A 25,401-nucleotide genomic window follows, 5' to 3' on the forward strand; every position below is an offset into this window, starting at 1 on the left:
ACTAATATCTAAGTAGCTTGCCTGTGCTGGGGACAACAGAGCCCTTGTTGAAACTCTTCTCCTGAAGGAGTCATGAATGCTGTGGCATTAAAGCCAGATTTTTCTCTTGATTTCCTTCCAGCTATTTAAATTGAGATTTGGACTAGTGGGTGAGGCCGCAGAAAGGGGCTCCTAAAAATAAATGGCAGAGGTCTAGATAGGTCAGGAGATGGAGCTGGAGGCCACAGGGGTCTGTTGGTTGTAATGTGTTCACAGAAGACCAAAATAACTCCCTTGTGACATTCACTGTGAACAGAGGGGGCCTTGCCGAGTGGGCAGGATGTTGTGCAGGCTTTCCTAGACGTCTAAAAAGGACAGCACTGCAGTCGACCCGGTTGGCTATTTTTTGATCTAAGAGACTAAATGAGATGCTTCAGTAACATTTGATAGAGGTAAGGGTAGGGAGCAGATTTCTGCTTTAGGTCTTTCAGACACCAATTCTTGGGTGGCGTTTGTGGGAAACATGGGATATTTGTTCTATTACCTTGTGGTTAAATGTCTGCATAGTGTCTTCCGTGAAATAAGATTAAAACTTGGCAGCCTTTGCAAGAAATTGAAGGATTGGCAAAGTCTGTGACTGAGTCCTGACCCCACTGGGCCTCTTTGCTGGAGCAGAGACCTCATGTAGGCAGCGGGGAATGGGGCCAGCTGTAGCCACTGTGCCCTGGGGAGATCTGGCAACCCCCCCCCCCCCGTCAGTGTGCAGCCCCCTTCATCAAGTTGGTTGAGACCCACTGAATTTATCCATTGAGGTGATTCAGTTAGCTAACTGGAGGGTCTAAAAACCCTGAACCTGTACAAAGATGGCTATGAACGATTAATTGGAGACTGTGACCTAATGGTGCAGATGTCTCCAAAGTGTCAAGCTGCCAGGGAATGAAAACAATTTAACTCCCTGTCGTTTTGAGAGAAAAAGAGAAAAGAAAAATTGTTTACATGTGGAAATTTCTTTGAGACTCAAAGATGCAGCAGAAAAATCTTATAAAACACCCAATTTTACTTTCCACTGAGATTTGGAAATTTTTGAAGGTCAGGTAATAATTGCATTTCACCTTTTTAAAAAAAGGAAAGGACTGGGGTATGCCTCAGGGGAAGTGCACTTTATCCACTTGTGTGAAGCCCTGGGCTCAGTCTGCAGGCGCGCGCACGCACGCACGCACACACACACACACCACACACACACACACACACCACACACACACACACACACACACACACACACGGGAAATGACAAAAGAGGGAAGGAAAAGTGATAGTGGAGCCCCACATCCCCAGCTGTCTTTCGAGCGGAAGCTGGTAAGTGTCCTCTACCATTCCAGTCAGCATTATAAGGAGCTCCACCACAGTTATCACTGTGAATTTTCTGCTGACAAGTAAACACAAAAAAGAGGAAGCTATTATAGAAACCAAGGACGTAGTGAGAAAATTTTGCTGTTGTCTTATGTTTGATCCTTCACCTTCCTCTATCGCCTGCACCATGAACTATCCCTTAGGGCACTTCCACTTCACTGTACCCTCTTTCGAAAGGGCAAAAATAATCCGTGAAAACGTCTGCTGGCCGCAAGTGGCCCCTCAGGCGTGTGCCATCGAGGGTGTGCAGCTGCTCACCCAGCCCTGTCTCCCACAGTGTGCCAGGTGATCGGCATGTACGATTACACTGCTCAGAATGACGACGAGCTGGCCTTCAGCAAAGGCCAGATCATCAACGTCCTCAGCAAGGAGGACCCCGACTGGTGGAAAGGAGAAGTCAGCGGGCAAGTGGGGCTCTTCCCATCCAATTACGTGAAGCTGACCACAGACATGGACCCAAGCCAGCAATGTAAGTGCCCTGGTGGCTCTGTTCCTCTCCTCTCTGGTACCTTCCAGTACAACATGCAGCATTGCTCTGATTCTGCTGAGCTTTGTTTGCAGAACTTAAAGATAGACCACTGCTGCATTCACAATCGTCTCTTTGAAGACCTTCTGTAATGCAAGACTTTATCTCGTGGGGTTGTTTTTGTTTCTGTTTTAAATTTTCATTCCTTCTGTAGCATGTTCCCTCCCTCCCCTCCCCCCTTTTTCCTATTTTTTTTAAATCATTTGGCACCATGCTGTTGACATGCCCAACTCATTTTCCTAGCTTGAATTTTGCTCATTGTTTTGTTTTGCTTATGTGTTGTTTTCCTCCTTTTTCTAGGAATCATATGTTGTCCATCCCCCCCTCAGGCTTGAAAGTCCTCAAAGAGACCCACTATCCCATATCACTGCCCAGAGGGATGATGGGAGATGCAGCCTTGATCATGTGACTTCCAGCATGATCACCTACTGCCTTCTGAGTAGAAGAACTCACTGCAGAGCAGTTTACCTCATTTTACCGTAGTTGCATGTGATCGCAATGTTTGAGTTATTACTTGCAGAGACAGAAGCAAAAATTACAAAATTACACAGGGTAGTGGGTCCTTTTGTGGCTTTCCTAGTTACTCAAATTGACTTCCCCCACCTTTGCACAGGTGCTTTCAATAGTTTTAAGATTATTTTTAAATATATATATTTTAGCCTTTTAATAAAAATCAATCAATCAGTTATTTCTTTGCTATTTTGGTTTTGCAAAAAGACCCACTATCAAGGAATGCTGCATGTGCTATTAAAAATTGTTCCAAATGTCCATAAATCTGAGACTTGTATTTTTCATTTTGTCCAGTGTTACCAACTAAATTGTGTAGTTTGGGGTTTTTTCCCCCTACCGTAGCAGTACAGAGGAGTTCAGTGTATGTTTTGAAGATGTGTAGAGTGAGCCCAATTAAACAGAAGGTGTTTTGTGCTCGTGTGTATCAGATGTACCTTGTTGCGCATGTAATCCATCCTGTACATAAGAAATGAGTTCTCTCCATGGCAAACGCTCTTGTATGATATCTAACCACATTGCATTAATTTTATTTTGCACAGTGACCTTGTAGCCACCTGAGAAAGCACCTGTGTTTTTGTTTGGTCTCAGATTTATCTGGTTGAGTTGTTGTCTTGTTTGGGGTTTTTAATTTTGTGTGTTTTCATACCATAAATCAGTAGACAACACCGCTGAGGTTGTTATGATCAACAGTGTCTGTAGTCTCTCTCTAGTCTCTGTTACATGAAGTTTTATTCCAATTACTTTTGTTGGAATGAGATATTTTGAACAAGTAATTTTCTTGACAAGAAAGAATGTGTAGAAGTCTCCCTGCAATTAATTTCCAATGTTTACATTTTTTAACTAGACTGTGGAATTTCTACAGATTAATATGAAATGGAGCTCATGGTCCCTTCATGTGTTAGCTGTGCTGTAGCTGAAGCCATGTTTGTCTTTTAAACACTAGTTGGAAGCTCTCAATAAAAACGCCCGTTGCTGGCAGCACAGAAGTGGGGTGGGGGAGCCTCATCACAACCCAGTTGTCCTACTAATGACTCTGTAACGTCGTCCCTTCTGTGTTCATGTCTTGGGAGGCTCTGTGCTGGCAGTTGTGTGGAGGTCCTCTACTTGCACGGTGCAGAGGGCGAGGGAAGCTCCGCCTCGTCCACCTGCGCTGCAGTATTTTCATGGATATGAATGTAAAATATATAAATATATAAACCTGCGGCTTTAACAACTGTAATACAACCTTTTGAATTAGTTACGTGTATAGATAATTAAATTCTTCATACAAAAGTTAGATGGAAATGTCTCTGTGTTCTTGCTGTTGGAAGCTGGCAGTGGTGAGGGGCACCACACAGACCGGCTGTCAGCAGTTGGCCTGCTGTCTGCGGGTTGGCTGTGGCATGTGCTCTCTGAATACAAACATGGTCCAATTCTCACGGGGGTCCTCGTTGAATGGCCCTGGCTCTCCTCGAGCTACTCCCCATCGATATGTAAATGATGGCTCCTTATAATGCTGGCTTAGTGGTTAACTGTCTTTGGTAAATGTTGTTGACACATTGGCAGGTATGTGATTCAGCTCAGGATACAAAACATTTGTCCAAAAGAGGTATCACAATAAGAGACTGGTGAACACCCCAAATCTGCATGGGTAAAAACAAACTTGCACGTTTTCCGGGTTGTTGTTTGGGATTTGCTTCTGCCCGGTACACTCTGGTCTCATCACTTTTGCAGAAACAAGTGAGCTTACACACTGATGGTGTTTGCCATGGTGATCATGTGCTGAATTTCATCCTTATGAGCTTCACTTAGTGGCCCCTCCCCTGCCCTTCAGTGAAAAGTGATTTCTTCTGTCATTTCAGCAAATATTTGGGGGGAGACTTCTCCCATGTGTCAGGTGTCCTGCTGGGCTCTGGGGAGAGGGTGGCGTTCACTCGGGCAGGCCCTATCCACGTGGAGTTCATATTCTCACAGGAGTATCAAGCAGAAAACTAAACTTGCAAAGCTCATGTACATATACGGGGGCAGGTACAGTAGGTGATAAGTAACGTGTCTGGAGACGTGTGGTCACCAGGTGCCACCGAGTGGGCCATCCAGAGCAGGTGGGCCTGGGGGAAAGGAACCAGAACCTTCCCAGGAGGAAGTGACATGAAGCTGAGACTGAAGGGTCAGGTGAGCAGCTGAAGTAGAAAGAGAAGTGGCCACTGTGGACTAAGGTGTCAGGATATGCAGAGGCCCAGAGGGCCAGCAGTGCAGTCGCCAGGGCACATCTTCCCCAGGTCTTTGGCCTTTATAAGCCAGGGTTGCTCCTTGAGCCCTGAGGGGGCTTGAGAGGAGTATAGTTCAAGGTTGGTGATACCCATGACACTCCATGTCCCTCCTCCTCTCCCGCCCCTTCTAGATCTGCCCTACAAGCTTCCTTCTGGGTTTGCAAAGCTGACACAGGTTGTGCCTCACAACTTACTCTCTTTGTACTGGTTGTAGACACTGTCTGACCCTGTGGTTCTCAACCAGAGGTGCTATGGGTGTCTAATGGGTAGAGACTCAGGATGCTGCTCAACAGCCTGGAGTGCACAGTACAGTCCCCATAATAAAGAATGACCTGGCCCCACATACACCAGTGCTGAGGTTGAAAACCCTGGTCTCACCCTACTGGCCACCATGGTGAATACCTGGTGTTCAGGGCTAAAATGGTAGACCTGTTGGTGAATCCTGGGGTTGGTTTGGTAACTACTGTTGAATAAATGTCATCGTTTAATAAGCTTATCTCATAGAAAGTGAGACAGAACCTTGGTTGTATATTTCAGAACTTACTGATTATTCCCCATATTCTCTGCATTTTGGTGATAGATGAAACTAAAATTAAATGACTTTATTTTAATTAAATTCTCCTAGTTAAAATGGAGAAGGGATACAAGATACCTCCTTTGACCTGAGAGTTTAAAGGTGTCAGGTTTTGTTTTCTGAGCTGTTTTGTTAAACAGAAATAATGTCATTAAATCTTTTAATCTCATATCGATGTGTGTGGATGTATTTACAGCAGAACTCTGGGTACAGTTTTGCTCCAGTGGCGTAAAAACAAGAAGAGTCCAAAAGGTGGCCTTTGTTGTGCTTTTGGGAGTCGCCCTCCAAAGGCCTGTGCCCCTCCCTTCCGGGCCAGGCAGAGCAGGCCCCACCCACCTCACCTTTGTGTAAAAGGGCATTTGGGAGACGCTGCTCTAAAGAAAGGTTTCATCCTTCGTAAAGTCGTAAACTACAAAGTATGTGATGGTGGAAAGTGGTGTCGGCCCGGTTCCTGGAGGGGCCTGGGCAGATCCAGACTCCATTGCAAAGGACAACTGGGTTATCCAGCAGGATTGATTATGGGATGGATTTGATACCATCAGGAGGAAAACTTGGTAATACCAACTTAGGAAAACCCTTTAACTAGTAGGTTTAACCTACTAGTTTATGTTTTTGATGACTCTGGGGATTGAATCCAGGGACACTCTCCTACTTAGCTGTACCCCCAACCTTTTTTAGAATTTTTTTTTTTTTTAATTTTGAGACAGAGTCTTGCTTTCAAAAGAACATTTTTTGTAGTTGTAGATGGACACAGTATTTTTTTATGCGGTACTGAGGATTGAACCCAGCCTCATTCATGCAAGGCAGGTGGTCTACCACTGAGCTACAGCCCCAGCCCTCTCTATCCCTCTTAATGTCTCTTTCAAACAAACTGGCACCAAACAACCCCCATCAGAGAGGAGACCAAATATTCCTGTCAAGCAAACGTTTCGAGCAAGAACTCCAACTTGCTTTCAGAGATAGCCCGAATTGACCAAAAAGCCCCAGACAACTGGAGAGGAAGCGCTGGGTCAGCGTGCACTGCTGGGAAGACTAGGAAGCTACCAAACTGGGCTCACAGGTTTCCAAAAGTTCATTTTTCCATTCTTTCAAAGTCAGCAAAGGCAGTCTGTGCTAGCTAAGGAAATGGAAGGGTAGCCGAAACAAAGACCAAGTCTCCAAGCTGCAGAGATGTTCCTCACTGGTTCTCTCCCCTGGAGTCAGCGACCCACGGGCGGCGGGTCATCCTGCAGTTGCCATTCTGTTGCAGTCAGCCAAGCCAGGGAACCGGCTGGGACCCCATGTCCACATTTAGCCGACCAGCCACATAAATAAGCAAACAATGAAAAGGAAAAACGAATTCAGTGCAGTTTGATCAAACTGGGAGAAGGAAACAGCAATTTCATGTGGTTCAAACCAGTACAGTATCATCACCCTGCACACGGTGCATCAGGGGTGTGAAAGTGACTCAAGAAAAACAGTCCAGATTCCTGGCACACCATGTCTTCCTCCAAGAGCAAACCAGGATGTGTCTCCAGTTTTGTTTTCCTTTAGATCCAGGCTTCCCGGAAGGAACACTATTGGAAGAACCCCTTGGAGGGAGCTGCTCCTGGAGTCTGACGCTCAGCTTGTCCGAGGAGGCTGAGGAGCGAGTCCAGGGTGTGCACTGCTGGGTCGGGAGAGCCCCACCCAGCTAGCAACAGTCAGCCCTGCTCCCTTGCAAATTGGAAACCATTTCTGAGAGTGAATTTGTTTCCTTTTGGCAAAATTATAAATTAATCCTATTTATTTTTTTAGTTCCAGAGATGCATGAGAGCTTGTACAGAAACCACATTGAGTGTCAGTGATCCCCAAAACATAGAGAGAATGCATGATGTTTTGGATTTGGTAGAACAGAAAAAACATAAAGTCAAAGGGTCAAAGGTTGAGATAACCCTATATGAATATTTCACTTCAACCAGAGTTTTGGGGGGCTTTTTTTGGGTACAGGGTGCTTAACCTCTGAGCTACAACCCCAGCCCTTTTTATTTTATTTTGAGGCAGGATCATGTTAAGGTGCTGAGGCTGACCTCAAACTTGCAATCCTCCTGCCTCAGCTTCATGAGTCACTGGGATTACAGGCATGTGCCTCTGTGCCCAGCTTTGAGCCCTTCTTTTAAAAAAAGACCCCACATATGGAAGAACCAGACTCCCAGAATGTTTTCCTGATGTGTGTAGTTAGCTAATCCATTTCAAAGGGTTCTGTAGCCTCAGAAAGGTTCTGATCTTGATGTTGAAAATACCCCCAGGCAATTTTAAATATGACTACCTTCACAAAAATTAAAGGTGTTGTTCATAAAAACAAATGAACTTCAGCCATAAGATACCTATTTCCGTGCAGCTCCCTGTTAAGCACTCTAACTCCTAGAAGCTACCTGTTCTGTTTTAATGGTGTCAGCTGTGTGTGTGTACATGAGAGAGGGGCGGAGAGGGAGAGTGGCTTGCAGGTGACTTGACTTAAACGCCTTCATCTGCAGGTTAGCAGTGGGTTGTGGGGTGAGATCAGGGTACAACCAGAAAGCAGAGAGAGACCACTCTATGGAAGATTCTGGCAGAGACTGACAGCTGCTGTTTTTACATCTGCTTGGCACATGATTTCCCAGTGATGTGGCAAGCCTCAAAGAGGAAGTATCCCCTCCCTTCGCCTCAATCTGTCATATTTTTTAATCTGGGCATTCCTTCCCTTGATGCAGTTCTCTGAACTCTGCCCCAGAAGAAGGGAAGCATTGTGACCAACCAGTGTTCATTTAGGGAGCTGTGCACTCCTGAGGCCCCTAGTCTCCCCTCACATGCCCCTTGCTGTCCCTTCCCCTTCTCTGTCCCCGTCACCCACACTCATGCACACAGAGCCACTCTGTTGCATTCCAGGCTGACTGGGAAGGGGAGCACGGGGGTGGGGACAGCGATGACCCTGCAGATTATTTGATGATGTTGCAATCTTAGGGAAGGTTGGGCACCAGCCCTGCCCTTGACAGCGAGGACCCTGAGGGTCTAGGGAGACACAGTGCCGTTCTGAAAAGCAGCTCTCCTGACTCTCTGGTTGGCCCTCTTTCTAGTTGTACCATTTGAGAAGTGCAGCCCTGTCTGCCCCAGAGCCTCTGAGCTCCCATCTCCACAGGATGACCAGGATGGGTCCCTCTTCCCTCATGCGGCTCACACACTGCTGGGATTTGCAGGAGCTCAGAGCCTTTGGTAAGGATTCCACACACTGGTGCACACTTCCAGTGCACAGATCACGCTGGTCTGCCTCACCCTGAAGTCCTCGACTGCCAGAGTTTTCCAAATACAGACTTGCCCAAGATGCCCGTGCTCTGTGCCAACTAGAGCTTCTAAATTTCCACTCCTGGCTGCCACCAGAAGACCACGGTGTCACAGAGTAGTACTGCTTATCTGCAAAGTTCAGTCTAACATTTGCTCCAGGTCTCTTAGAATTTGGGAACATTTTATTGTCCTATAAGTGACGTCCTATAGGAAGAAGGGGGCTCAGGCAAGAAGGGTTGGGGGGATCAACATAACTGTGGCCTGGCCCTTTGAGGGCTAAGAAGCAATCTAGACTGGTAGTTCAAATCTCATCTCTGCCACTTACCAGCTGAGTGATCCTGGACAAGTTATTGCACTTTGTGCTTCAGCATCCTCGTTTACATAAGGAGAACACCTAGCAAAGCACCCTGAGATACGAACTTTGGTCACTTTTGGAGAGGGGGCATTTGTACCTGGTGGGTGAGCATCACGGGATCCAGTCAAGTGGCTTCCTGCTTGTTTGCCTGCAGTGAACCAGGCAGTCGGTGGGTTGGGTGTATTTTCAGATATGTTGGGAAGCATGCTTTTTTAAATTCCTCTGAAATCTAGGGATTTCAGAGAGGGATTGGACAGCTTCCCTTAACCCCCAGACAGCTCTCTGCAAGTGTGCCCCACCCATTGGTACACAGATGACAGCCTATGCCCCATCTGCAGGAGACCCACCTGCGTGGAGACAGCAGCTTTTTAAAGCATTTTTCCTGCATTCCCGAAACATGCAGCGACGCGCCGTGTCTGGAGGCCAGAGCCACCTCAGCAGACTGTTGGTGGCTGTGGATGAGCTGCCTGTGTTTCACACGGCTGACAGGGCGGCCAGCAGGGAGGATGGAATGTGCAAGGCTTTTAAATGTCACGTCTGTGGACTGCTGGCAGGCCCATGCAGCGCTCCACAATAAACCTGTCACAACTGCGTTGAGTCACTGGGTCCTTTATTTCTCGTCGCAGCCTTCTGTGGCCTTGTGTTCTCTTGCCAGCAAAGAATGGAACGTTCAGCCCCACATGCCAGCCACTGGGTTTTTTCCTAAGCAGTGGTGCAGCTTGGGTAGGGACGTGTCTCCCCAAAGCGCCCGCTCCGGAGCAGCTGCCCCCAGTGAGCCCAAAGACTCTGGGGGGTTGCTTCCGCCCCCGCCTGGCTGCGTGCATCCCAGGTGCCTCTCAGGATCCAGGCTGGGACGCCTCTGCTGTCTGCCAGGCCGCTGGCAGAGGAGGCAACACCCAGGGGGCCTCTCTGCTCTGGGGCGTTGCCTTGGAGTTCTGAGGCCCCGTGGGCGGCCCACAGGGCTGAACCCTCTGTAACAGCCCTCCACTGCTTGGTGTCCAGGAGGAAGCCTCACTTCAGTCCTCAGGAGGCAGAAACACATCTGCCAGTTCTCCCGCCCTTTTCGTCCCCTCCTGCTGCATCAGAGGTTCTGGAGACTGGAGGGGCTCCCTCTCCTGCTGCTCCCTGCAAGTCGTGGCCCTGGCCTGGGATCTAGAATCAGCCTGGCAAGATCTTGCTCAGCAGAACATAAGCATACTGCATTTGAGGAGCCTGTCAGAGCAGGAAGAGACACTGACAAATTAGCAGTTATTCCAGCCCATGATGGACAAAACTGAACAGAGTCCTCCTTTGAAGATCATTGGGAAGGAACTTCTCAGTCCAAAGAACAGCAAGTGCAAAGGCCCTAGGGCCACTGAATCACCCCTGCCCCTCCATAAGGAAGGCACAAATCTTTCAGCTAGTCTCTCTGCACCCATGCTCACCTTCTGGTTTCTTTATGTTCAGGCCAGAGAGCAGTTTTAAAAACACAGCTTCTGCTTGAAATCATTGAGGATAAGTCCAGTCCTTGGAGTATAAAGACCTAAATCTTCTAGTTGGTCTCCAAGACCTTGTCGGATTGACCCCTTTCTTCTCCAGCCCTCTTGTCTTCCCTGCCTTTGTTTATTCCTATACTGCTCCATTTCTAGCAGAGCTCAGTTGTCACCTCCTCAGGGAAGCCTTCACTAGTCCCTGGGGTACCGCTCACAGCTCCTGGCCAGTTCTGTCACCCTTTGAGCTGGTGGGATGGCCATTCACAACAGCCCTGGCTGTATTTCACCAGCCCTCCTGGAAACTGTCTCTTCCACCTTGCAGACCACTTTATGGGACAGACCGTTTGTGTCACAGGAGTCCTCAGCAGGCCTGGAACCCACTGTGGCGTCCTGGGCCCATGTGCAGGGAGCATGCAGCCACCGGCTCCATGGAGCTTCCCAGCCTGAGAGATCCTGTGACTGTCTCCACAAGACTCGTCTTCCTCTCAGGGATCCTGTGTGCCACCTTGCAGTCAGGAGGTGGCCCGTGGGCACTTGGGTCAATGGACCCCTCCTTCCCCATAGGCTCCTCACCACCTCCCAGGGAATCTGCATCAAATGAAGCCTCTGGTGCACCCCACCAGAAGCGTCCCCCCTCCCGCCACCTCGTCTGCCCCCTGCATTCACCCCTCCTGCTCTCCCTGCCTCGGCTCAGCTTTCCTGACATCCTCCTCGTGCCTAACAGTGAGTGGACAGAGAGGCTGAGGCATGAACACGTAGGCTCTCTGGTGTCCGTCATTAGTCTGTGAGCTCCTTGGGGTCAAGGCACACCTCCGCAGAGGGCTGTGGGTGTAACGCGGGGATAAAGCACATGCTTAGCAAGCCTGAGGTCCTGGGTCCAATCGCAGCAGCGAAAAAGGCCACCCCAGGAACAGCACTGACAACAGTGCAGTGCCCTTCCTTGTAGAGTTGACTTACCGTGGGTCCCTGGTGTCCTCGTTGACGGTAAGCCAGCAGTCAGGGTTTCCCAGGCACCCTTGTGTGTCCCCCGTGGCCCCTCACCCCTGGGGAGGCTGCCCAGAAAGTGTTGGTGGTGGACAGTCCTGCGTTGCCCTCCCTGTTCCCCAGCGAATCTGTGGGTGGGAGCTTGTCAAAGGACAGACACCTGGGTGCCCTGGTGGCGAGAGTTCATAGTCAGTGCATGCGGAGAATGTGCCATTGTTGAAAAGAAATTCTCATGGGAAGACCCTGAGATGGGAAATGAGCTCATTGATCTTGTGCTTCATTCTTCTCATAGCCACCTAACTACTACCTGCTCATGCCCTTTTTGGTTTTCTGTCTCCCCCCCTAGAGTAGAAACTTCCCTAAGCAGGGACCCAGGGACGCAGGCACATCTACGCAGTTGCTGCAACAGAGCAGGAAGAGTCTTGGGCCCAGGACATTCTCGTGTTCCAGCTGGGTCAGTTTGCCAAGGTCGAGCGAGCTCTAAGGGACCAGACTATTCTTAGACTCTTCTGAAGACAGTCCCTTTGGGAGAGAAGGTACACTGTCCGCACAGCCTCCAGAGCCTCCCGTGGGCTGGGGCAGTCCCGGGGTTTCTCAGCCAAGGGTTGTTTTTGGAGAAGACCCCTCTGCCTTGGCCCAGACTGGTCTCCACCAGCCCCAACCGCCTTGAGCTCAGAACACCAGGAAGCTCTGGGAACGGAGTGGGTGCGCCCTGCCAGCCCACCCTTGGAAGAATTGGTTTCTCCTGGCTCTGTTTCCTGAGGCTTCGCAAGCAAAGGTTTATTCCTGACAGAGGAAGTTGCCACACGTCGCTGGATTCCACCACCCCACCCACAAACGGAGGGCATTGAGTGGAGTGACCTTTGAAGCTGTCGCCCAGAACTGGGGTCGGTGGTGGCAGCTCCAGGGGCACCCAGAGCAGAGCACAGGAATTCATTATCTGGGCTCCAGGTTGTGGATGACCTTGGAGGGATGACGTTCTGTGGTCACAGCCATCAAACCCCCTTGGTCAATTGCTTGAGTGACCTGCCATGGGCTGATTTCGGCCGAGCATTGTGGAAGCCCTCATGCTGGGTGTGCTTGGGCTGGGCTGGTCTCCAGATCTCCCTTCCTCTTCATACCGGGTCCTTGATTTTCAGGCCTTCTCCCCTCTGATGAGCAGCCCTCCGGAACCACATGGGAACTTTACAAAAGACAGACACTTGGGTCCCCTGGTGGCAAGTCAGATTTCATGGGTCTCAGGTTCAATTGGGATTTTAAAAAGCTCCTTGGATGACTCCAGCATGCTCTAGGGCCACAGCCTGTCCCCCACAGCCTGTCCCCCACGCCCCACCTGCTGAACAGTGGCTCCCAGGGTTCACATGTGGGAGCCCAGATGCCTTAGAATGTAGTTGAATTTGGAGGTAGTGTCTTTAAAAAGTTGAAGTTAAAATGAGGCCGGAGGGCGCGGCATCATCCAATCCAACTGGTGTCCTTAGAAGACGAATTTGGACACAGACAGTCTCCAGGGATTGGTGTGCAAAGGCAAGATGGTGTGAGGACACAGTGAGAAGAAGACCATCTGCATCCAAAGTGAGACTGGGAGAAACCAGCCCTGCTGACACCTTGACTCAGATGGCGGTGGTTTTAGCCGCCCAATCCGTGGTACTGTATTCTGGCAACCCCAATGTGGACAGCAGTGACTTGGATCGTGGTCTTTGCCTCTGGGAACTTTCTGTGCAAAGGTGCCGGACAAGATTGCCCAGTTACTATGGTGATGCCCTGCCTGAGGAAGTTCTGTGCAAGGCATGGAATTAGGAATTAGGAATCAGTCTTGACCCTGAGTTCAGACGCCAGCTGCTGGGGTCTAGAGAGTTAGAATTGCTTGCAAGTGCTTCAACTCTCAAGCCTGCCAGCTTTGAAGAAACTTTCTCGCAGAAAGCCTTTTGATGATATAACCTATATAATAAATGTGCTGAGCTAGCTCTGGGTCATTGTTCCTCCATCACAGGACAGTGTCCCACCTGGTCCTGGCTTTCTCTCTAGAGATGTGTTTGTCTTTCTTAATCCCCCATCGCTCCTCGCTGGTTTCTGCGATTCGGCTGTGCGGGTCAGGGCACCCCAGCACACTTCAATACCACCTTTTTGGCAAGGCAAGAGGCATAACGGTTAAGGGCACAGACCCTGGGGTCAGCTCCCTCTGCCCTATTTATTAACAAGATTTTGCCAACTTCTTTAACTTCTCTGTGCCTCGGTCTCTTCCTCTGCTCAATGGAAGATGACAGCAGCTACTGCAAAGGATTGTGGGTGAGGACTCGATGGGTTAGTCTATGCACTGGGCCTGGACCTGCCAGCTCACTGTGGCAGTCAACGCTAACTCATCGTTTGCCTTTGCCTCTGCTTCCCTCTTCACATCTGTCCCCAGGGCTGCAGGTCCCCTCTCTGACACCCCTTTGATCCAGTTGTCCATCACCACTGTCCACCCACCCTGATATTCTCCTGATGACATCCGACTTGGTTGATTTCCTGCTGCTACAACAGAATACCTGAGGCTGGGTAATACGTAAACCAGTGCCCTTGGCGATGGTTCTGGAGGCTGAAGCATCCACCAGGGGTGGCGGCTGATACAGGCCTTCCTGCTGTGTCGTCCCTTAGCAGAGGGGTGGATAAACAAAAGGGGCACACAAGAGGGGGAGTCGGACATGCTCTTGTGTCAGAAACCCCCCTCCTGACGTGGTCCTGATGAAGGCAGCACCCTCGGGACCCAGTCCCCACCTCTCGATACTGTCGCAATGGGGATTAAGCTTCCAACATGTAAACTTGGAGGGGTGCGTTCAGCCATGGCAAAGTCCAAGGCGTATTCTTCCTCCTCTTCTTAGTATTTCTGGACCTCCCAGTCAGATCTCCTGCCTCCTCCCTCACGTTCCAATAAAAATGTTTGTACTTCTATGATAACACCTTAATCTGTCTGCCTGGTGTACTCAAAGGCTGTATTTACAGCAGCTACAAGGGATACCTACACTCCTGCAGGATAGGACACAGGAGAGCAGGAACTCATGAAGAAAGAAAAACATGGGTGGCGACATCAAGAGAGCCGAGCACCAGCTACCGAATGCACCAAGGACTGAACGCGCCAGGAATCCAGCGTCAGTTGTAAAGCCGTAAATGATGTGCCCCTCCCCCCAACATCGGTAGGGCAAATTAAGAGATGGTTTATCCCTGAGAGTTTAATTTTAATCACTTCTCAACAGCCACTCAACTGCCTGGCAACCTGAAGTTTATGTGGAAGCCACATTGGAACTTTTAAGCTTCTGGGTTCAGATAAGCAGACACCCATGGAGGGACCTGGCACAGGGACATGACCCGTCTCCAGGACAGGCCAGACCGGATGCCTAGCCCCAGTGGAACATGGGCACGGGAGTCTTTGGTGCCATGGGGTGTCACCCCCACCTTTCCCCACAGGCCTGTGGGCCCGCCAGCTTCTCCAGACCCTGTAAAAATGGAAGGATTCACAACTCTGGGCCCCATGGATGGATCACAACTTGCCATCATGCCCTTTAAGACGGAAGTTGGCCCGGGTTGCCCCGTCGACTGCAGTGCCCGACGGAAGAGGACCCGCCCCACATGACCTGTATGAACCCCTATTCCAACACAGATGCTGGCTCGCTACAGGAGCACACCTCGTCTCCTGGAGACTGCTGGGGTTTCAGACATTAGCTGTGGGGTGGAGGGGAATAGTACTGGACCAGAGAACCTTCTTCATGTCCTAACTGACTGCCACTACCCCCACACCACTCTGTCTGGGATGCTGAGAAGAGTTCCATTAGATCAAGTTTCCCAGGAGGATCTAGTTCAGCCCTGGGGACACAGACTTACCTGGAAGGAGAGACTAAACCCATGGGCCCCCATTCCCCACACTCAGGCCAGCTCTACAGGAACTCCAGGAGGCCTGTTACAAGTATTCCGCTGATACTGACCTAGGGCCATTTAGCGAGAGATTTAGGCTGAATGTCCCCAGAGATGATGTGTGTCCTCTCCCTTAAGGTGGAAAACTATTGCCAAACTTCCCCATCGCTCTCTCTCTTGGACCCTCCAGAATCTTTTCCACATTGGGGGATTATGCCCCAGGGCACCTAACTACTGAATTACATCCCCAGTCCTATTTATTTTTATTTTGACACAAGTCTCACTAAGTTGCTGAGGCTGGCCTTGAACTTGAGATCCTCCCATCTCAGGCTCCTGAGCTGCTGGGATTGCAGGAATGAGCCACCACACCCATCTCCCTCCAGGATTTTGTTCTGGCATCATGACCTGTATAACACGACTCTTGCCTGTCCCCTGCCTGGACTCCCACGGGATCTCTGTGTCCACCTGGCACCTGGACAAACACTGATGCCCGCAACCCCACCACAATGGCCTCACCCTTGGCCCTACGGAAGCCCAGCCCAAAGAAGGCCTCTTCAAGGAGCCTCCCTCTCCGAGCAGAGGGCTCCCCTTCCCTGAGTTCCTGCCCTCGCTCAGCACAACTCACTGACCTGTCTTGCTGTATTTAATTTTCCTTTCAAGTCTCCCCCCAGGTTGTGAGTTTCCCTGAGGACAAGAACAGTATATTGCTTATTTCTGTGTCTCTTGGACTTCATAGGAACTTAATAAATATTTATTGACCAACTCATTATATATTTTGGCTCTTTCATTCTAAGAACCAGTCCTGTTTATTTGCTTTGCCCAATGGCCAGCTTGCTCGGGGACCAATTTGGTTTTCAAAATTATGCTCCTTTTTGGGAAAGATAGAAAGATTAGAGGTGAGGAGGGGAGTCGCGGGCACTTTCTACCTTGCTTTCGTATACTTTGAAACTATATTGTGCTTGTGTTCACGTATTACTTTTGTAGTAAAAAGATTTAGGTTGTTCTCTTGGATAAATAATGATTGGGAGGGTCAAGGTGATCTTTTTTGGATTCGATTTTTCCCATACTTTTCTCCAGCGACTCAGTCTCCAGTCTTTCCAAAGGGTATCACAGCTCTATTTTGTAAATGTGTTTAAGAACATTATACAAAATCTAGGCACATATATTTGGAATTTTATGTGGGCTATAATGGGGAACATTTTTAACTGCTTGGAGTCATTTGCAATATTATTTCAGCTGTAAGTGGGTTTCAGCTGAGATTCCTTCATCCCTCCTTGACCTCAGTGGAAAATCCTTTGCCATACTTGATCCTCTCACTTTTTGCTGGACAAGAGGGCCAGCAAGCCATGTTTATCCTGGTACCCAGTGGAGAGAAGGGTCACTTCCCTCCACCCCTAAAGAAAACTTTTTTTATTTGAAATGTCTTTTCCATTTACCCTGCCTTTGGATAATGGAGATTTTTTTTAAAACTCTCTTGTTTTTCTAAATGTTAAATTTTCAAAAGAAGGGTATTTTGGAGTTCAAGATGACTTTCTCAAGACTTTCTTGATTCTCTTGGTCTGGCATTCACCAGCCAGAATTTCATTTTTAATTTTTCATTTGTTCTTTTTAGTTCTACATGACCATAGAATGTATTTTGACATATACTGGCAAGAATTTTTTAAACAGTATCACATGGGTCAGTTCAGTGGTCAAAAGATTACAAGCCAATGATCTTGCTGCGTGATGTGGAGAAGAATCTCCCACCAAACCTTTGCCTTCACTGTGCTCTGGGTCCTGGAGAAGCCATCAGGGCTGTCCCCTGTCTCCAGAAAGACTGGTAGTTAGACCTTCATAGGGTGGAATTACTGGGCAAGCGCCCAGATCCACCCAGCACCCCAAGACCTCTCAGTCCCACCAGCTCTGAGTTGGACCCTGCAGGTGTGTAGATCGGAAGGCCAGACTGCCCTGGGCTGGAGGCTCTGCCCTCCTGTCTGACCTGAGCTGCCCCCAGGTAACTGGGATTCTGGGACCAGTGACCCAGATTTTCTCTGTATCTTCTGCAGTTGCTCTGGCTCTGATCTTTTTCAGAACTTGAACCATGTAAACTTTAAGACCCAGAAGAACTGAAATCCAAAGCAAGCCAGTGGTCTTTCCCAACAGGTCCTTGTTTCCAATTCCTTGGTTTTCCTAGGTGTGTCTTCCAGTCCCTCCCCCGCCACTCTGCATTCACCCTGATGCGGTTGTCAGTTTCTAGTCCTCTTGCTGTTTCTCAGTGGAATCTGTTAGCATGTAGGGTGGGCACTTTCCTGTCCTGTATAGTGCAGGTTGTTCAGCAGACCCGATCCAGTCATCTTGTCATATTAGAACAACAAGAATGCACTGTCCACCCTTGGTGGGAGGGCGTTGGTGCAGTTGAGCCCTTAACCTGGTGGAGGGGCAGTCGTACCAACTTCAACCTGGTGGGAGCAGTCCCACTCCGGCTGGGTACCCCCGAACCCCCGGGTTGTGAGCTGAGCTCCAGAGGGCAGGCATCTCTCTAAGGTCCCGCACCCAGCACAGTTGGTTTCCGACTCATGGTGGCACATCAGGACGTATCTGGAAAGAATGCAGAAGGTCTACCAACCTGATAAAATGGTGTGCAAAACGTGCATGCGTGTGTGTTATGTGTGTAGTGCAGAAGAGCCCAGAGCACCCATCGGATTTCTCTAAAGGAATAGTGGTCTAAAGGGACACTTGGAAGACCTGTCCAGCTAGTATCCATTACTGTCCTGAGGTTTGTGTCCCTGCATTTGCACAGCGTTTCCGTGTAGTATTCTGATATCCCTGGGGAAGGGACCATCCTGAACCCCCCCCAGCAAACTGCTTCAGTGAGGCACACACCTCAGACGCCTGGGCTGAATTTGGCCCTTGGATAAGAAATGGCCTGAGTCCCGGGCCCTCTGGCTCATTCTCAGGAGAGTGGGCAAACCAGGGCAGGAACTGTACATGTTCCTCCCACTCTAGTTCAGGAGTATTCCCTGGGTGACCTTCCCAAGAAAGAAATTAGGGAGGTTCCCTTAACTTCCCCTAACCCAGAGCTCACACAGCAGCTGGCGGAGCTGGCTTGACAAGGAGTGAGCAGTCAGGCCCTGCTTCCTACCTGAGAGTGCACGATCTTCTCAAAAGACAGCACCCAGACAGGAAGAAGAGCTGGGCCACACAGGGGGCTAGGGAGAGGGCCCTAGTTTAGAGACAAACCCTCAGGTGTCCACCCGAGGTGGCTCTGAGTAAGGTCTGGGATGGAAGGGTGTGGAGGGGGTTGATATAATGATGGCTCATTCCTGCTGCCTGTCCTGGGATGTTCCTGTCCCAACAAGGGAGGCTATGCACTCCAAAAGGGCCATTGGCCAGGGGAGTGAACCAAAGCAAGGACTGAGCCATCCCAGAGCCAAGAGCATTTGCCAAGAAGTTCCTGGTATCGTTTGCCCCAGAGGGGTCATTCAATTTGCACAAGCTTCCAGCATAGAGACTAGCTCAGTCCTGAGTTCCCCTGGGGGCGTTGGAATCTCCCATGAACCACTGGTAATCCGGAGCAGGCTTCTCACACTTTGGTGCGCTTAAAACAATGACCTGGAGAGCTTGTTAAATCAGCTTGCCCAGACCCCACCTCGAGGTGGTCAGCTCGGCAGGGGCCTGGGTGTTTTCATCTCTCACAAGCTCCCCGGGATCCGAGGCTGCTGGTCCCCAGACCACACTCTGAGAACTGCTGGTCTCAGGCGGGGGTTTTCGCATTGCACCCCCTGTGGGGAGTAGAGGGGATAAGTGAGTGGGACTCAGCCTGGCCACTCCCCTCCTACATCCAGGACACCTGCCATTCTATCTAATCTCTAATCACAGATGTGACCTCTGTGATTAAAATACAAACTCTTTAATAAAAAGAAGTGGGTGAACCCCTGGCTTGGAAGAGGTGAGCAGGCCCTTCACGTGGGGTATTCCCTAGAACTGAGCTTCCCTGCCCCTCAATGCTGTGCACCTGGGGCTAGGGACAGCCTCTCCTCATAAGCAGTAAATGTTCCAAGCAGACACAACCCTGAATAAATGAAGTGAGCGAAGTCAAGGGCTGGCCGACCTCAGGGCAGCAGAATAGCCAGTTCCCTCTGGCATCCTTGACCTCAGCGGAGGCCCTGCACGGAGCTGTCTGCAGTTGGAGGTGTTTTCCTGTGCGCAAACTTGGGGCTCAGCTTCTACAGGGCTGGGCAGTGGCCTGGGCCAGGAGACTTCTCCCATTTCTATCTGAGTGTGTCTCCCATCTGCCTGGGCCCCAGATCCAGCAGAGTTCAACAGAGCCACCTCACCCTCCCAAATCCAACCTTGGTATAGCCACATGCCCTCCTGTGCTGGGGGCCAGTGGTGGAGATCTGGAGCAGAGTGCAGCCTCTGGATCCAAAGTCTCAGGGCCGGCTTCACCACTGCCGAGCTGAGAGTCTGGGGTGAGCCCGCCTCCCTACACCTCAGTTTCCCCATCCGTATAATGGGAGCAACTCTAGAATAATACAGGAGCATTAAAGGCAGTTATCAGTGTAGAGCTCTTAGGCTAGTACCTGGCATGGAAATGTTGGCCCATTTTTACTACGTCTTTTAAGGTTATCTTCGTGTTTTTTGACGAATCAGGAGCGTGCCACTTGTACTTGTTTCTAGGGATGGCATAACAAATGACCACAAACCAGTGGCTTAAAACAGCTGGAATTCATTGTCTCACAGCTCTGGAGGCCAGAAGTCTGAAACCAAGGTGTGGGCTGAGCCAGGCTCCCTCTCAAGGCTCGAGGGAGCATCTCCTCTAGCCTCTTGAAGCTTCCGGTACTGCTGGCAGTCCCTGGTGCTCCTTGCCTCTGTGGGCTGTGGCCACGTGGCCTTCCTTGTGTGTCTCTCTAATCTCTTATGAGGACATCGGCTGTACTGGATTAGGGCTCACCCTAATAGTAAATGCCCTCATCCTCACTCGATTGCATTGGCAAAAACCCTATTTCCAAATAAGGTCACATTCACAGCTACTGGGGCAGGGGTTAGGGCTTCGGCATATCTTAGGGGGATGCAGTTCAACCCCTAACACTGCTCAGCTGGAGTGAGGTCCCAGGGGCTGCAGCCACAGGACCCGGGCATTGTCCTTGTAAAGCTGTCTGAGCTGCTCTAGATTCAGACTAAACTGCCCCCAATGGTTGTGTCTTCCAGGGTGTTCAGACTTACATCTCTTGGATATGTTGACCCCAACTGAAAGAAAGCGACAAGGATACATCCACGAACTCATTGTCACAGAGGAGAACTACGTGAACGACCTGCAGCTGGTCACAGAGGTACTGGCTGCTGGGGGTGGCGGGGAGTTGGGGGCCCTGCTGAGGAACCTGTGTGTCCCCCTTCTGAGCCTGGGGCACCTTCTGATTTCTGGGGAGCATGTGGATGGCAAATGACAGGAGGCAGCCCCAAGAGGAGGTGGTTGGTTCTCACTGGGGCGACTCTGAGCCACGCCCACAGAGGGGCGGAGCCCGCTCCAGCAAGGGGCACACAAGACCCAGAGGAGTGGGTGGAAGGGGCGTGTGGACTTTGAGTTGGGAATCCTGGCTGTAGTCAGAGGAGTTGCAGCTCAGTCACCAACTAGTTGATGTCATAGAGCCATCCTTGTCCCTCCTGGCCGGCAGAAGTGGCACCTGAAAATGGCACCTATCTGGCTAGTCTCTTGAGCCGTTCCTAGTCCTCCCTAAACCCCTGACAAAAGTCTGTTGCTGAGCATGATGATGTGTCCTGCTAGGTCTCCGTGAGCCCCTCTGACCTGGGATGATGCCTCCTTCTGTCTGCCTCCCAGGCAGCCATTGAAGGGTCTTGGCCAGCCCATCTGGAAAGATGGAGTGATGCAGAGTTGGGCACCCCTGCTGAAAAGGTGACCTCTTGTCCCTACACACAGGAAGTCGCCATAGCAGGAAATGGGGGTCTGAAACATGCCATGATAGTTCGGAATCCTCCTCCCCACCATCAAACGTAAAACCATCTCAGGAGAGACACAGCTGGGTTACCCGGGTTGGAGGAGTACAGGAAGGGCTGCAGGCCCAGAGGCTGCCATGAGCACACAGGGAGAGGCACAGCTTCAAACAGGTGCCTTTCTCAAGATACTGGATTGCTGCTTTACTGCCCAAGACATCCAGGATGTGTGTCACCCCCTCGGATATGGCACCTTCGTGCAGTAGGCAAGACACACACCATAGGTGCTGGCCCTGGGATATGCCTGGCTCAACATTGGCTTAAGGATTCAGAGTAGTGCCCCCAGGGATCACTTGCAGCCTGGGCAAGTTTATTTCAAAGACAGGCTGTCCCCATCCCCAAAGAGCCTTCAGAAAAGCCCCCTATGCCGAGATCTGTGATTTACTGCAAGTTGCCTAAGCACACAGAACTTGAGAAAGGCAAGGTCACCCCCTTGTGACCACCCCCTGCAAGTGCTGGCTCTGTTTGAGCCCAGCCCAGGAGGCTGGGGACAGAGCAATGAGGTCAGTCCCTGAGGGCCCCACAAGTAGCCCTGCTTGTTAGAAGAGCTACTGCCTGAGGTTGCTTCGCTCCGAATTGCCGAAGCACACGTGGGCAGCAGCAGATGCTGCAGGTGGATGTGAAGGAAAGGCCTGCACCCTCAGGCTCCTGAGCCCACGCTTTCCCCACTGCCCGTCTCCTTGCAGTGGGCAGGTGAGACTGCCTGCCCACCTACATGACCTTGTCCTGGCCTCCCAGCCCCTTACTGGTGGAGCTAAGCCTCATCTTGCACACATTCACCCAGCCTCCCTCCTTTGTAAAGACCGCAGACCTGCCGGGGACCCCTCCCATCTGCTGCAGAGGAAGGTGGACCTTTCAGTCAAGATGGAGACCCCCAAGTCCTTTCCCTGGCTCCAAACAGACCCGTGTGCGCGCGTGCGTGCGAGTTTTGAGCTAACTGTTTGCTTTCTGAACTGCTTCGTTTTCTGCACCTGTAGATCTTTCAGAAACCCCTGATGGAGTCTGAGCTGCTGACAGAAAAAGAGGTTGCTATGATTTTTGTTAACTGGAAGGAGCTGATTATGTGTAATATCAAACTTCTGAAGTAAGCCTTTCTTCTCTAATCCCCAGCCGCGCTGCCTCCGGCTCGCACACTAGCACTCTGTGTGGTCCACTCGTGTGTCCCTCATGCATGCCACCCTCTGTCACTCTCTGCCTGTTTTGCTTGTTGCTACTCACAGGCGCCATCGCCCTCCATGCCTGCCCTCACGCTTTCCGGAGAAACACTCCATAGTCATTGCGGGGAGTAAATGGCCAAGGCGTCCCGGTTCCTGCTTTGCCTGTGGGTTCAGAATTTTCAGAGCTGAGCCAGTCTGGTTCCCGACCACTGACCAGCTCCATCCAGGCCGCCCAGCCCCAAGGCCTTCCCTCAGATCCCGGTTCCCAGGGGGCACTGTTGGTCTCTTGAGGCATTCTTGGCTCCTGCAAATGGAAAAGGGTGGAACTGTCCCCTGCCTAACTTGAGCAGAGTTCTTCCGGATGGCCTGGACCATCTGTATCTTATTCCTGTTCTAGTTTGCAGAGGCAGCTGCGGAGTGAGGAGCCGAGGGACCTGGGTTTGGATCTTCCTCTTTGGTCTCTTCATTTATAAGGGTTTGGATCAGATCAGCCCGAGGGTCCCTTCCGAATATGGGGTTTTGGGGGAGAAACTCTAGAAAACCAAAATGTATGTCTACCAGGCCCTCGTTAGGATATCACTTGCTAGAACACGGGTTAAGTCCCAGCCTCTCAGGCAAGGGATGGAGCAGCTGGGAACAAGGGCCCCCTCTCCAGGCCTAAGAGTGAAGTGCAGCCACCCCAAAGCCGGTGTCCCTTCCACATCTTCAGGTCATCGGGAAGCCACCAGTTCCTAAGTGTTGTCACTGTATTGTTTTCACCAAGTAATTTCAGGTGCCCACTTTCTTGGATATGCGTTTGGCAGTGAGCGAAGGGATGGGCAAGAAGGCTTGGGCAGGTGATCCTGAATAAAGATACAGATGTCTGCTCACTCGGCTCTGGAAGGCAATCAGGTGCTGAGAAGAAGTCCTTGTTTCCTCCTCCAGGAGGATGCTGTGGAAGCGTTCCAAGCTTAGGATGGACCGCAGACTCATGCTCACATCTCGCTATTGCCTTCTGGCTGTGTGTCTTTGGCCAGGTTGCTCACAGTCCCTGGGCCTTGGTGTTCTCTTATGTAAAATGGAGATTTCATGCGTCTTTATTCTATTGTATAATAAGAATCCTGAAGCTGGATACCTTATTTTTAAGAAAAGGCTTATTTAGCTCACAGTTTTGGAGGCTGGAAACCTCAGATCTGGTGGCCTCTTCTGTTTGGCCTCTAGTGAGGAGGGCCTCATGGTGGGTGGTATCCCAGTGACAGGAGTGTGACACAGCAAGCCAGACTCAGGGGCCAGTCTTGCTCTTGTGTAACCGTGCGTTCTGGGGGGAGCTCACCAAGGTCCTGTGAGAGCTGTGATCCCTCCAGTGACCTCATTACCTTGCACTAGGCCCCACTTCTTAAAGGTCCCACCATCTCAATACTGCCAGGCCGAGATCACGCTTGATGAACATGAGCCTTTCCATATCCAGATCACAGCAGGGATGAGGAAGGGCCTGTGACCCTGGCCTTCAGACAGCAGGGCTAAATGCTGGGCATGGCCTTAGGGTCTCCAGTGGTCAAATCTGACCCTTTGCCATCACCTGGGCAGAAGGGGTTAATTAACCCTGAACCTACAAGTACTAAACTTAAAATTTTGGAGATACATGGTTTTAAAATAAATGTGTTCTGTTGAAAATATGTCTGTGAGTTAGTACCCCTTTCCTTGGGCAGCTATAGTGGACGGGGGGAGACATGCTCCATGTTCCCACCTGCCCCGGGGAAAGGCTAGTCCCCCAAACAGGCCTTCCCACTGCTTCCCATCAACTCCCTGCTCTTTACCCTGCCCTGCGCCCATCAGGGAAGAGGCCACCCCATTCCTGGGCTCTGTAGGGGCCAGGCCTGTTAGCTCTGACCTGTTCATGGCCCCAAAGTGGAAACTAAGAGTGATGTGGCAGCTAGGGAAAGAAATCTCAGAGAGGTCGAGTGAATTTCCCAAAGTAGGGAATTTCCCAAAGTAGGTGGGTTGCTGTACGCATGGCACTCAAGGTCCCCAAAACTGAGGATTCTACTCGAATCCTGCCCCCAATGAACCAGGAGTCACATGGCCCAAGTTTTTGTCAGGATTCCAGAACCTTCTAACTTCTTACTACCTTGAACAGTAGCTCCCATCCTTTGTTCTAACCCATGCATGTCTGCAGCCATGACTCCTGGTTTGTCTACCGAACAGGGCCAGTTAGAGGAGCAAGGGCGTCCTGTGTACAGCTGGCCCAGTGTGGGCCCTGGGAGAGCGAGCTGGGTGCTCCTGACCCCTCTCCCACCCCAAGGCCCCCGCTCCCTGTCCCCGCTCCTCTGACTGACTGACTAGCTAGTTTGGGTTAACTGGCTTAAGTTTTCTTCCTTTAGATAAAATACTTGTATTTAACAGGAGCCTTCTGGGGATCTGGTTTCTTTTTCTTCTTTCCAACATTTTATTATGAGCTGCTTCAAGCCTAAGAGCGCTTGGAAGGATTTTGGAGTGAGCCCCGCATGGTAAATGGTACAGTGAACATTTTGCTCTCCGCTCTTGGCCGCGCAGACATAGTTTCCCCATGCGAAGGAGCAGCCTGGTGGGGCTGGAGGCTCCTGGCAGTCTGCACGGGGGGGGGGCCGCCGGGATAGAGGGAATGTGAGGCTTCCTTCCTGGAAAGCCACCAGCAAGCTCCTCACAGCTGCCATCCCTGATCCAAGGAGCAGCGCAGGCTGCTCGTATTTAGGGGAGCCATAGGGCTAGCAAATCAATAAGTAGTAAATTGTAAAAGGAAAGTAAAAGGAGGTCACCTGCAAAATGTGCACCTCCTGCCCAGGATGCCTCTGGTTGCAGGTTAGAACGAACGGTTGGCCCTCTTCTTGGTGAGCCGAGAACTAAGAAATGGGCCTTCAGAAGGCTGGGTGGCGCAGAAAGAGCCAGAACCTTTTTAAATCCAGAGCCCACGCCCCTGGGGCAGTGGTCAGGTGAGACAGCGGAAGGGAAGCAGAAGTGAGGTCAGGTGGCCAACCCAGTGTTGGAACTATTTTTTAAATCGGGGGGCGGGGC

General features: G+C 50.7%; 1 protein-coding gene across 1 annotated transcript in view; it reads left to right on the forward strand.

Annotated features, from left to right (window-relative positions):
- The window catches only part of Itsn1 (intersectin 1), a 203,526-nt gene that overhangs the window by 156,646 nt on the left and 21,479 nt on the right, over positions 1 to 25,401 (forward strand). The window contains 3 exon segments of the mRNA XM_047565087.1: positions 1,667 to 1,858; positions 20,414 to 20,535; positions 22,192 to 22,298. Of these exon segments, the coding sequence (XP_047421043.1) occupies positions 1,667 to 1,858; positions 20,414 to 20,535; positions 22,192 to 22,298 (421 nt within the window).

This window comes from Sciurus carolinensis, chromosome 9, assembly GCF_902686445.1.
Source record: "Sciurus carolinensis chromosome 9, mSciCar1.2, whole genome shotgun sequence".
Lineage (NCBI taxonomy): Eukaryota > Metazoa > Chordata > Mammalia > Rodentia > Sciuridae > Sciurus > Sciurus carolinensis.